Genomic DNA, 14,454 nt, shown 5'->3' with positions numbered 1-14,454 from the left:
CTGTCTGCCTGTCTGTTCAGAATATGAAATGGAAGTTAAACACTGTGAATCTCCAGTGTGAGGAGGAGGGCTCTGGACGTGTGGGCAGTGTAGCATCAAATAGATTGTGTTTCCTCCCGTGTAAACGCCTAATGTGTGCCGAGTGCTCTGACACAGATGAATGTAAGGAATTTGCTGTAAAGACTTTACGGCCCTTTTGAGAGACATGGCTGGAAACTGGTAGTGTGGAACCTACTCCACGCCCCTCTGAACACACGTCCACACACATGCACTTACACACATGCTTTCACAAGTGCTTACACATGCACACATGTCAAGGCGCACAGCCCTCCAAGGAGAGCAGCTACATCAAACTGGTAGGGCTGGTGCGGACATCAGGGATACTTTTTATTTGCTTTGGGTCAGAAATGGCGGCCCTGATGATGTGATGAGAATCATATCACAGACCAACTCCACACTTTGTGCTATGTTATGGCAGAAAATAATCCTGGTGATTCTCTTGACCAAGCTCATCATTTAAAATATCAGAGCTACCTTCTGCTGCACAACAGGGCAAATTATAAAATGATTCATGTATAAACTGCCCTTTCAAGTGGCTGCTCCCATTCTGCGGCAGCCGAACTCGCCTGCCAGAACTTCGAGCCTTTGTGACGGTGCTCAAAGCTCTCGGCTGCTTGTTGTCAGCACCAGTTTTATTCCCACTCTCAACGCTCTATTTAGATTTATTTATTTTTGGTTCAAATGCTGTAAAATGAAAGTGCGATGGAGAGAAGGAGGGTAAAGGAGTGTTCCTTCTCTCTCAGACAGGTGGCCGCGGTTTATGTCGCCGTGCCCCAGGGGCCCTGCTAACTGAGTCTGAGCGAGAGGAGGGACCTGTCTCTCAGCACTACACAGGTGGTGTGAAACGCAGCCCTCTCTCCACACCTGAAATATTTAGATTCTTCCAGCGGCGTCGCTTTGATCTTGCCGCAATCGACAAGGGAAAACGGAGAGAGTAGGGGGGAGAAAACAACAAAAACAAGAGGAAGAGCAGCACACCTGAGAGTGAACAGATTGACATTTCTTAAGAGAGAATAAACAATCGCAGGTTAGCTGTGTTGCATCGCTGCAGCTCGTCGTTTCAGGTGAAAGTGGGCCATCGCAGTGATGGCTGCATCTATGGAGCCTTCCTCCTCTCCGACTAGCTGACCTCAATGGTGAAGCTTCACAGAAACAAGTCCCCTGCAGTGCACTCCTCATTTCCCACTTTGAACGAAACAGGAAAACAAACCTTGTCCCCAATTTTATTGTTCAAGTTCGACACTGTTGCTGCTCTCCTAATTTTTTTCTGGAACCCCTCTGAAAATACTTCAGTTTTGAAGGTTATTGTTTTTCCAGCTCAAGCTGCTCTTTTATGTAAAACCTCCCTGTTCTTTCATATTCAATCTCCATTTGAACCGATCATTTGGCCGACGGAGGTTATCGTGTCTTCTCTCAGGTTTCAACCCACTAGTCTGCTAATGAATCATAGGACTGTGTAATTAGTCACCCTGCATGTACCAACCAATGACAATAGACACCCTGATTGTAACCACAGAGTTTGAAAGGAGCAGAACAATGGTCGGCCTTAATGATGATATATAAGGTGTTGTAATTGGCCTTCGTTTGGAGCATTCAGTCATAGATTGTAATTTGAAGATTCTAATTGGAGGACATTTAAAGTTATTCATTGGACTCACAGTGGATCAGGGATTGTTTGAAAGAGCTATAATAAGATGTTTTCATGATACCTCTTGATACTATTTTGAATAAGACTTGACAATAAATGACATTAGAGCCCCCCTGATCATACTAAGATATGTTACCTGTACATTAGTAAGAAATAAAAAATATGTGTGCATGTGTGTCCAAGTGTGCACGTTGGAATTAAAGCGAGAGAAGTGTTGACAAGTAGGCTGTGCTCTGGTGCATCAGGCGCCAAAAACTCTCTAAATGAAGCAGGGTATGACGAATAATGGCTGACAACACCAGTCACACCTTTTGCTGATGGTTGTAACGCTCACACGCTTCTCCTTCCTTTTGTAAGATTTAGCATGCTGTTTGAAGACAGCCTGACTGACTGGGGATTAATTATTTTGGATGATTTATCAGACTTTCCAGTCCAGAGTTTAGAGAGGTGTCAAAATGAAATGTGATTTTCTTCGTTGGTAAGTCCTCACCATCTATACACTACCTACATATTTCTGCAAAGTACAGGCAGTATTGCTGCTACGGAGTGGACAGGTGCAGGCTGTGCAAGTAATCTGTAGAGCTGGGGTTTTCAGCCTTCATGTCGGGACCTCACAAGTGGTCGCAAGATGAATCGGAGGGGTCATGAGATGATTACTAGGATAGGAAAGCAGAAGACGCATTTGCACTGTGCATGTTTAATGATTTTTTTCTGTTTTTGCTGCCGTAATCAGAGCACTAACCCTGCAATTCATGAAAGAACCACCTGATCAAGGACTGCTACAATGGTTGCTTTAGCATTTGAATATTTATAATCAAATTTAGGTGTGACTTTTGCAGTTTTTATAAATTGACAAAATGCCTGGCAACTGACCTCTTCCAAATGATAGTTGCAATGGGGTAACCTCCAGCCATGTGGCACGCACTGCAGTTTAAAATGAACCACTAGAATTAAGCACACATAATATTTGACCCAGGTGTGATGTGGTCTAACAACACTGTGATGATGGTGTGAATTGGAGCAGCTCTAGCCAATCTCATGGAGAGTAGAAGTGAAGGAGCAGCAGTCTGGGGTAAACAGATGGAGGGAGATGCCAGGTGATAGCAGCCCCCTAGTGCTTCCCTGTCAGAAGCCGCGTGCTCAGCTCACGTTCCTATTGCAGGGTCACGGAGGTCAGTGGCTCCTCCCGCCTGGCTCTGTCTGGACAGTCCAACACCCACACAGGACATAAGCACACACTGTCTGTCTGTTGTGCCCTTAACTGATGCTCAGCTCAAGGAGGCCAGATAAGAGTTCATTTTGGATCTTTCATATGGACAGACGCCAATGTGCACCTTTTCCCTGCACTCCTCTGTCCCCCTACCAAACAGCTCCCTCCTCCCTCACTGGCTAGGGGGGTTGCCAGTAATAATGTTGAGGCCAGACTAGACTGCAGTGATTGGGGCCATTGATTGTGGTGATTTGATTTATTGATCAGTCCGCCCTCTCAAATGTGGCGTCTGAGATGCGGTGCTAATCTGAGGCAGCTATGGACAATCTTGTGCCTCACAGAGAATGGGAGGTGATAAGGAATGTATGAAAGGAAACTACACTTATCTTAATCACACACTGGTCCCTGCTCTGCTTTGCTGCAGCCCCTGTGTGCGGATGTCAGCGCATATGTGTCTCTGTGCACGTATGTGTGCCTAACCGCTCTTTTGAATGAGACCTTGCATGCAAGTGTGTGTGTGTTGTTGCATCGATGTGCGTATGTGGTGGGGGTTGTGAGGCAGTACAGTCACCAGGCAGAACAGAGTGGATCTATAAATTGATGGAATTCAAAGCCTCCAGCATCGATTACCATTATAACAAACAGCAGCACACAGAATGTCTGATTATTTTTAGACAAAGATTCTGTGCTCTCAGCAGCAATTCTGCTGATGCTGTCACACTTTCAGACATCTGCCTATGATTGCAATTAGATGGGATACAAAAAGAAAATAATACCCCATCTGCATTTTCCCCTCTCTCTTCCTCCTTCCTATTTTTTCCTCTTTAATTTGTGCTGTCCAAGCCCAGTGCACACAATAGTGATTTTGACTCCGTCTACCTCATTGCAGTACCTTGGTAGTTTTTTTTCCCCAGTTGTCAACATTTTCCACCATGGGTTGTCTTTGTGAAAGGCCAGAAAATAGCTTACCACTACAGATGTAATCAAGATGAGCTAGGTTTAATGAATCAATGTCAAATCTACTCCAACACAATAAATTAGTGAGCCCCTCATTTTGCCTAAAACATTCCCACTTGCACACATTCTTACAGTTCATCATTTTGCTCTGATTTTTGTTAAGAGCAATTGTCTTTGCTGGATTCGACTACAGAGTTTTTAGCTTGCGTTTGCTGCCTTTATGTACAATATACATGATTTGCCTCCCATCATATAAATGAAACATAACATACTTGACAACTAGCTTATGTCATAATCATCAATACTTTGTCTTTTTACAGATTTGTTGCCACAACTGGCCTCCAATTTCTTTGCCACTTTTTCTCTCACTCGATAGAATATGAAGGGACTAGTGCCTGCAGTATTGGCTCTAACACTCTTGCATAAACCTGAGACCTCTCAATGCAGCATAAATGGCTGCAAGTCAGATCACGTGAGGGCTTCGCTACAGCATCCCATCTTCAGTCTTCAGTCAGTGTCAGAAGGCCATAGCTGGCTTTTGTAAGCCAAAGGGTATATGCGTCATGGTTTCACAGCTTTATTTTTTTTTTTGAGTTCATCAGGTCATTGAGCTTCAAGTCCATTTACAGACTGCCAATAGGCTGCAAGTCTGTCCTGTTGAAACCAATAAGCTTCTTGTTTCTTGGTCTTTTGTTTATGAGTCAGAAGTCACCAAGACTGCTTTCCCCTTGCATATTGACTTGAGCTCACCAGGGCTGGTTCCGCACTCAAAATCCCGCTTTCCTGCCCCTCCAGCCCCAATGACAGCTCCGCCCTCCCCAGGGGAAACTCATCAATTATGGCTGGATGTTTGACTGGCAGAGGCTTAATGACAGGAGCTCTGTATTGACCCGACTGCCACACACTGAAAATTTGGTCCCAATCATCCTTTTTAAAACCTGTCAAATGATTACCAAGAAACTCCTCTTTGGACAACTAGTTGCAACTCGCCTTTTCCTCTTTTAAAGACATCAGAAGCATCTGCATGTTCATGCAAATAATTTCTTGAAGGATGACGCTCAGTATAATGAAAGGAGATAAGTCCGTTTCATCAGGGATCTCAGACTTGTTTGTTTGTAGCTTGAAATGGATCACATCTGATTAGGAAGAAAAGGACTATCTTCTTTGGTATCTTTTGTCTCCTGAGATAGCAAAACTATTTCAGCAACACTATATTGTGGAGTTGCTCCCATCATCAGTCTGAGCAATACAACCAAAGTAGCAAACAGTCTGTTCTGCCTCACTTCTTTTCAGAAGGACAGGCAGTTGGTTTCATTTGATGGGCTGTTGCCCAGGCCCCCCTCCCTCGTAATGGTCTAGAAACTGTGGGGATGCTTTCAAAATAACCATGCCATAATGATTGCACTGTTTGACTTGCATACTGCATAAGTATCCACCATTCTGATCAGCTGAGTTGCAATAAAAGTGAACCCAGCTCTACACTGAGGCCACTGAAGCACTGGCAGACTTAGATTCACCACACAGTTATATGTTAAGTACTTATAAAATCCACTCTAAGTCACTTCTAGAGGAATTTTCTCTTGGCAAGATTAGCCGGTCTGGGGCCATTTGAATCTAGTGGAGGTTGGCCGGCTTCTGAAAGCCCACTCTCTAATCTCCAGGAAGGCTCATCCCAGATGGACTGTAAGGACTAACAGGAATTTATAAAAGTCCTGTCGCCTTATGCTGTACAGCCATGGCCTTTTTCAGTGACAGTACCATTTACAACGAGTGACACATTTTCCACCAACCAAATGTATCCTAAATATTGGGATATTTGTAGTGTAGAACTTGAGATTTTTAAAGGAGAAACACAGTGGTTGGAACCAAATGTTTTAATTTTTTTTTTGTTTGTTTTGCTTATAAAGAGGAAAAGAGACATGCAGTCTCTAAGCCTCTATGGTTAACTTGTACTTGACTTGTCATCACCAGAGAAAAATGCTGCCATTTGAACATTGCAACATTTTTAGTTTTGTGCAAAGCAGTTTGCTCAAAGACCTATGGCAGTGACCTATAATGCAAGATATTGACCCAAGGCATTTCAGCATGTGCAATTTAAAGGACGAGGTGGATGATATTGTCTGTTTCTTTTAAGACTGAAACCTAAAATTGATTGATCCCACTAACAATTATCATCTGTGTCTTATATATCTTATTTCTTACTTCTAGAGTTTGCTTAGTAGGCTGTTGCTTCAAAGGATAGTATACACAATGGTCTTAAGCTTGTCATTTAACTGTGTCTAAGAAACAAAAACATTTCTCACATTCTGTCAGTACAATTACCATGGACGCTGTAGTTTATCCAAAATCAGTCGCATGCACTGCACTAAATGTGTATCAGTCTCCTTCATATGTACTCTTCATTTCTGTTTGAGCAGCATTTCCTGCAAACAACATTGCTCGACTGTTTGAAAAATTAAACTAAAGGTGCGCATTTTTAAAAAACGTACATCTTCAGTAGGAATCAGTTTGTTTGGGGCTGAATGCCACTGATGGCAGGGAAGGCAAAAAATACAAATGGATTGACACATATACTTCAATTATTTTGCTATTGTCTTTGCTAGCAATTACAACATTATAGAATAATACTAGCTGTGTCATTATCAGCCAGGTGCCTTGTTCATAGACATACTGGTAAAGTTGACGCCTGAGTGACACTACAATTATTAGAATGATACCAATTTTTAGGGAGACAAAATACAGTACAGTGTGCTAAAGTTGGACTGAACAAAGAAAATTTTGTTTATTGTTTATTAACTTTACAGCTCAGCTGTGATGCGAGTTAGAGCTGCTCTGCTGTACAGACTAAATTAACTAAATTAACCGAATCATCCTTTTCTGCATCATGTTCTGAAAAAAATAAAAAAAAACTTTCATGATGACCAACTGTGATATATCTGTGATAGGCCAGTATAGGCCAACTGGCAGTTGGTCAGGCTTGAGTAACATTGTCGCATCTCCGCATATAGCGTCTAGCCTCACACTGTCCACTACTTTTACCAGTTTCTGACTTGCCAGTCTGGGGACTTGAACCAGCAGCCCTTCAATTAACAGCCTGCCTCTCTGACCGACAGACTGTCACCATCCCACGAGGCCATGGCTGTTGAAGTTTCTTCTTTCCATTTTCTGCCTTTTTTTCCCCTTATGTGATGATTTATTAAATTGCCTTTAAGTAAGACTGCAGATTAATTAAAACACAGTCAATTTAATTTCCTGGCGTCATATATAAATTCACAGTGGTAATTGAATCCCCTACTCCACTTTTTATATTGTAACCCAGCAGTTACAAGAGAAGATCCTCATCAATTACTGATAATCACAGTCAAAACGAAGAGGAGATGAATATACACTTGCCTATTTCCAGCACTGCTCAGCACAGCAAAGTCGAGTTGGAATCTGTTTTCCTTTTTTTTCTGTTTGCTGAAAGAGCCGGGAATTGGATGACTGATCGATAATATCGGATTTGCGGATGGCATGTGGTGCAGCTGAGTCCAGCATGAATGCAAGGTTCTGATGAAGGGCCTACTACACAGACAGCTTTGAATAGTGGATCAGACATGCTGCTGGGGTGGAGCTCTCATTTGGTATAACACAGACATGTAAACAAACTCATGTGCAGAGACATTAATGGAATAGCGATCAGGGCTGTTGTTGTAGCAAAAGGGTAATTTGGTTAAAGCTATGGAAGCTGCTGTCATGTATTGAAAATCTGTGCAGGGTCAATATAAAGATTGGTGCAGGGGATGGGAGAGAGATTGAAAAGAAGCTGAAAATACATCTGACCTGTGGTAATTACGACAGCAAGTGAGGCGTTTGTATGTTTGAATCAGGTCTTAGCTGGGCTTATAATACAGCGCTTCATTTCAGAAGGAAGCTCCATGTGTTTGTAAGGGTGTTTGTCAGGTTATTGGGTCTCCACACGTGACTCCCCCCACCTCTTCTCTCTCTCTCTCTCCCTCTTTCTCTCTCTCTCTCTCTCCCTCTCCCCCCTCCCTGTCACCCCTCTCGCTCACTGGCGCTCTATAGCCGTTGCAAGCGTATTGATTATTTCAAATACTGATTATCTAAAAGGCCTTCTGCTACTGTAGGCATTGGATTTATTTTGGCTTAATTATTTATGGGCCAGGGCTAGCTGTAAGTATTACTGCTGTGAGATCATGAAGGATTACATTGTTAATATTCAGCAGTGTATTTTTATTTATGTACACTCTAAGCTTTACTGGATGAGCGTTGGCAGGCTCCCTAAAGTGCCGTCTCTCTCCACTCGCTTCCTCTCACCGTTTCTCTCTCTTTTGTGTGTTTGTAGAGGGAGCTAAACTCTGTAGCATCTGAGCTGGCGGGTCGACAAGAGGAGAGCGAACATTCCCACAAGCACCTGGTAGAGCTGAGCAGGGAGTTCAAGAGAAATGTCCCTGAGGTGAGTCTACCACCCCCCCCACCCCCCACCCCACCCCCATTATCTCAACTGTGCCATTTTCCTCATCTTCACCTCAGCAGGTACTGACTGTCTGCGTCACTGCCGCTGCTCGAGCCCCCGCATATACCTTTGAACGGTGAATTATTTATTTTTTATTTCTTTTGTAAAATCTGCACTAGTGCACCGTATGTTAACAGTGCACAACACTTGTGAGAAGTCAGGGTTAGCCTCCTCCCTCCTGCTCTTCCTGTAGCTCAGTTAATATTTAAATGCTGAGGCCTTGCAGTATTAGCCTCTGGCTGGGTGTGATGAGAGGCCAAGGGGCTCATTTACAAAAGGTAAGCACAACTTCACTGCTTACTTTCAACTCCAAAGCTAAAGCGCCAACTTATGAAAAAGTTATCTTGGTGTAAGAATTGGCGGCTGATATTGATATTTCTCAAATTTCTGTGATGTAACAGGAACAGGTGTCTCTCCAAACCCGTAAGGAGCGAGACTCTGACTAAACACAATGTGATGAATGCTGATGAGGATGAGTCCCCCACTGCACCAGCTTTCCAACATGGCTTTTGCAAACACACTTTTTGTGCTGCTCTTTAAAAATATTTCATTAGAGACAAATATACAGTAGAAAATGAGTAACAGGAGAAGTGCATATTTTTTATTTTAAAGAATAGGCTAGCATTTTTAAACATCTGTCTAAAAACCATGCTCACAACCACTTATACATAATATGAAATTGATCGTGGTTGCTATTAATTGTTCCTTTTGCCTGGCTGTGAAGAGATCTCTTCTTTAACTGTTTCCAGTGAAGGAGATGAAGGCGAAAATCTCCAATCTTCAGCTAAACTCTAAAATACATTTTTGTGTAGAATGTAGACTGTGAATTTTATTTTCAACTCACTCACAGTGAAAATGCTTTTGAAGGGGTCTTTTTGTGGCCAGTGTGAAACACAGAGACAACTACAACAACACTTACTCTTTCAGTGTAAATATGGCACATGAATATTGTTTTAATAAGAACCGTAGTGAACCAAAGAATATATTAGTTGACTGTATGGGGAAAATAAAATCTACATGTTACTGCTGGATTCATGAAATCTGTTGGCTTGTTAGCCCAGAAGAATTCTGAATCAGCATAAAACGCTAGTTTTTGCAGTATATTGAGTAATTTTGAACCTTGTTATACTGAAATAACAATAACTCCGACACACTTGGAGGAGATCAGCGTGTACCTGCCAATATTTATACGATTTCTGAAAATAGAACTATATCAAGTAGTGCTACCAGTACAAGAGCTATTAAGAAATATAACTCAGACAAGTTAGCTTTTTAAATGTAACGCCATGTTAGTTGTTGTTTGCAAAGTTTAAACTCATTTTTTTTGTCAACTGTTATAACAAAACACCGCCACACTGATGACTTCTTTGGCATCGTATCGATTAGTGCAGAGCCGTCTCCGAGTAAACATTCAGTAAATGTAGCCTAAATGTCTAATAAGTCTAATAAGTTGGACATAGCATTAGGTAGAGCAAGTTCCAAGTTGTGAAAATGCAGAGGTGATCACATGTAGTATGTCCTGCTGACAAAAAGAATGATTTAATCCTAGAGAGCTGCTGATGTGGCATTTTTCTCCTAATGAGAGTCTCTAGGTGATTATCTAACCAATGATAATGTGGTTGGTTTAGAGCGTATCACCCAACCAATCCACCAGTCAACTTGGAGACTACAGCCTTAGTTTAAAGACTTGGAATGTGTCCCCTAGCCAGTAACATTTCCCAAAATCTATTCACACATTCCTCCACCTGATCAGCAATGCACATTCAAGTATTCCACAAAGAGTCTTATTTGATATTTGTTAAAATCACAGAGCAGTTTACGATTTGATACTGTCAAGACAGCTAACCACGATAACCATGATATCAGCGATTCTGTGATACTTGATACATTACAAAACCGCCATTGATGATACGTTACGATATTGGTGTAGTTGAAGAAAAAAAAGTACACCTGAAAAAGTTAAAAACAAACAGGAATTCTATAATTATTCACTGCAATGTGGTGTCAGTGTGTATGGGTATTATCATTATTATTTAATTTTAATAATGTGTCAGTTCAGTTAATTAGTTCTCTGGTTTGCTTTCCTGTCATTTCCCCCTGCGAGTTTCTTTTTCTTCCTCACAAGTTAGTTAACTTCTGTTCACTTTTCCCTCATTCATTTCAAGCGTCACCATGAATAGTCATAAAAAGTGATTGTGATAAATCAAAGTGGTTGTGGGAATCTATTTAGAGGGCCTTCCTGTTTTCATAAAAACATTGATATTTGGCAACAAAATTGCGATAATAAAAGAGAAAATGAGACGATATATTGCCGTATTGCTATTTTTCCCACCCCATTAGTGAACGTAAATTGTGGATTAAGCTAACACATAAACAACTCATTACACGTGCAAATGTTGCCACATAGAGCATTATCCTTTTGTACTCCACCATCTCTGTTAACATTTGTATGTACCTGATAGCTGCAACTGATTAGATGGTATGCTAGCTTATGCATTGTTAACACCGTAGCACTAATAATACATTACCAGTATACGGAACTTGACGTCTCGTTATTATTTGGTGTTCAGTGCTATTTTTAATACTGACTGAGATGCCATCTGTGCACCACCGTGTTGTTTCTCATTTTCTTCTGCTTAACATTTAGAATGTGCCAAGACCTCATTCCTCATTTTTGTAAGGCAAAATGGCAGTTAAGGTAGATTGAGCTGAATACATGAAAAGCCAAATCTATGAATGATACAGATATGATTTTGTCCTTTTTCATCATCTTCTTTGAAACGATCATCCATTGACATGTAGGCTGAAGTCAAAGAGAATATTTTTATATTTTATAAATGAACCCTCAGGCTATTTGCTATGCTGCCTGCCTATCTCAGCCAGAGTATGTAGTGTAGTGCTGTAATCTTGTCAGTATAATACAGGCGTTTAAGACAGGATCAGGCTGTCACCACTGGCAGCACAATCCCCTTACCTGAGGCTGTGAGAGCTCGCACAAGTCTGGATCCCTGAGCTCTAACGCAAGCTACTGGAAAGCCCCACTTTTCAAACATGCCCACTCAAACCCTGTAGGTTTAACCACTAATACCCACACCCTATAACAACATACCTCACTCAAATACATATGCAGGGTAAGAGAAGCTATGGTGAGAATCCATTAAAAGAAAAGATTTCCAGTCCTTTTTCTTGCAGAGGAGCTGTGTTGTGCCTCACTGGGGGCTGTCTGATTCCTAAACAGGTGGAACATCTGCAGCATGAAAAATGCTGAGACTGAACTTACTTTTTTTGTCTGTACATAGGAAGTCCGGGAGATGGTGGCACCTGTTCTCAAGAGTTTCCAAGCCCAGGTGAGTCACATGTTCTGGCATTTTACAGATTACAAATTGTGCAGAATGAAACTGAGAGTCTGGAAATTGCAAAGTAGTCATAGTATTTTATTGATGATTTCATCAGTTTTGTCTGTTCCACATTATAATTTACTGAAAGGAGACACTCCTGCTGGATATTGCATGTACATTGACCAGCCGACCACTGTGCTCTTGGAATGAATGATTTGATAGATAGGGCGAGGAATCTATGGGATACTTTTTGTGTTACTGCTCATCTGGTGCTTATTGACTGATGCCTTTTCTGTCAAAGTGAAGTAGCATCTATCTGCCATTAGATGATCAGATATCTGGCTTCTCATATTTTCTTGGCTGAGACAAGCCCTCATTTCCTGTTGTGATGGTGCATTCACTGTGCCCCCTCTGACGTCGCCATATTGGAAAAAGTCATCTGATACCTACCAAGACTCTGCTCCAGCCATTAAACCAAGGTCATAAATCACATTTGTGAGCTGCGTTATGGTCCGCAAAGCAGAGGCCTATGGAAATGATACCACAAATATGGTTCCAGTCTCATTCTCCCCTCTAAACTCCCGCTCAGTGCTAACCTGAAAGCCCTATCATCGGTAAACATGAGAACACTCAGCGTGGATTGTTCAGATCTCTTGGAAGTGATTATTGGCAGCTTTTTAAAAATGCTTTATAATTGACTATGCCCAAGCAACCGTGTTCTCTAGCAGGAGCCATTGCATTCAGTTCTATGCTCTGCAGTGCTCTGTGGTTGATTTCTGTGCTAATTCAATTACTCTGACTGTAAAGTTGCACAAATATCAGAAGCACCCTTCCATATCTTTATTGTGCAAACAGGAACCCAAAGGATTAATTTAAGCACCATTGATGTCTGACAACTGGGAGTCTAGAGATGTTTCATAGTAGATAAAATAGATGGCTGATAATGAGCGATGATTTTTTTTCCTTGTTAGCTGCGGGCCTCTCTGGGTACCTCTTGGTCTCTCTTGTGTAACTTCCACAGGCTTATATTCTGCACATTGATAAGTAAGCCAGCTTGTGGTGGAAAAAGCCTCAGCTATTTTTTGATGGCGAGGTGCAGCGAGCAACTTGGCACACCATAATAATATAATCCTCTGGTGTTTTCTGATACACTTTGACCTTATTGGTAATGTCAAACAGCTTGCAGAGGCTTGTGAACTTTACCCAGCGGTAGTCTGCACGACCTCAGTGTAAGCTGTGGGACCTCGACCTGCTGCTGCAGGGGGAGAATGTGAAGAGAAGGTGGAGCTGGATGTGCTTGTTTGGCTGTGTGGTTTGGGATTGACTAAAGCTCCCCTGCAGCTGCACTGTACAGGTGGTGAATGATAGAAAAGTCTTGGCATGCATATGTGTGAGGATTCATGTATGTGGGAAAGAACTGGGTCCTTTACCCCCCTCCACTGCAGTTCGGAGACCCAGAGGAGTGCCTCATGGTATTTGGACCCTCATCATGCCACTTCTAAAGGAGAAGTCGGCTCCTTTGAAGTGTTTGCGACATGACAGGTTCTCTTTCTTTTCTTTTTTCATTTCAGTGTTCCCCACCCACTTTCTCTCTCTTCTCCCGTCCAATCTCGCCTTCTAATTATCACTAACCAGGCGACTGATTAGAAACACGTTGCCGACCTAGTTTTTCTGTGGAACTGGAGGAGGAGAAAGGGTTAATCCCAGAGCTGGTGGCTGTCATTGGTCGCTTCTCTCCTTCTTCTCCTCTTTTTCGTTCTGCTCTCCTCTTTTCTTTCCCTGGAAGTTTGCTAATGAGGTCCCGTCAGAGCTGAGGAGAGGTGTTAATTTGGCCTTGTGAAGTAGGAAGGAGATTAAGGACAGTGAGGAGCTGAGTTTACGGCTTAAAATACACCGCTGTCCTTATTAATCCACAGGGCCCTGGGAGACCGGCGTTTTTGGTTTTATAATGAACACTGTCTTATAATGAAGGTAATCTTAATAAAAATTTACGGCGAAGAAGAGGAGATGGTACATGTCTCCATGGTCTCAGGCACACCTTTGGGGCTGAGGGATATGACAGTTATTTCTCAAATAACCGATCGCGGGAGAGACGGGCCCGTTGGACCACACTGTTCACACAACTTTCACACAGCGCTCTCGCTGCCATCCAAACATACAGAAAACAGTTTTCACCAAGTCTCACCAAGACAATGTGGGCTTCTCAATGCAATTTGCACCTCCCTCTCACTTTAGAGTGTAAACTCCCCTCAGGATAAACATTTATGAGGGAAGACAAAAAGAACAGTGACTGATTTCTTGTATGTTTGTAGTCTACTTTTTTTTTCTCCAGGAGAGGCAAATTCCTCCTCACATCCGGCCTGTACCAATCTGAATATCAGGCCCAAATTAACCAGTCATCCTATTTTTCTCCTCTCTTCTTGGTGTCGTTTGGTGCTCTCAGAAAAAGAAAACAGCAGTATGGGTCCCTAATTACTGAAACTTGCTTTACAATGATAATCCGTGGAGTAATTTAGCGTGCACAATGAGAGTTGTGGTGCTTGCGCAGATGGAGATTCTGATAAATAGTTTGTAACGTGTAATTAGCAGCTCTGCCGGTTACATACCATTAACCCCTCAAGCTCAGGCATCATTATTGGTCCTCATTATCAAGCAGCAAGGTACGATCGAGCTGACTAGACATCAAAAACATCAAACAGCTATTAAAGCGCTGCGAACTGGGGGC

The 14,454-nt window shown here is 42.2% G+C and overlaps 1 protein-coding gene across 2 annotated transcripts in view; it reads left to right on the top strand.

The window, feature by feature from the left end:
- The window catches only part of cux2b (cut-like homeobox 2b), an 88,523-nt gene that overhangs the window by 25,809 nt on the left and 48,260 nt on the right, over positions 1 to 14,454 (top strand). For both annotated transcript variants that reach the window (XM_023268130.3, XM_023268131.3), the window contains exons 2-3: positions 8,221 to 8,331; positions 11,691 to 11,738. In XM_023268130.3, the coding sequence (XP_023123898.2) occupies positions 8,221 to 8,331; positions 11,691 to 11,738 (159 nt within the window). The remainder of the gene's footprint in view (positions 1 to 8,220; positions 8,332 to 11,690; positions 11,739 to 14,454) is intronic.

This window comes from Amphiprion ocellaris, chromosome 6, assembly GCF_022539595.1.
Source record: "Amphiprion ocellaris isolate individual 3 ecotype Okinawa chromosome 6, ASM2253959v1, whole genome shotgun sequence".
In the NCBI taxonomy this organism is placed as follows: domain Eukaryota; kingdom Metazoa; phylum Chordata; class Actinopteri; family Pomacentridae; genus Amphiprion; species Amphiprion ocellaris.
Note: the sequence above shows the minus strand (reverse complement) of the source record. Positions and strands in the feature narration are given on the sequence as shown.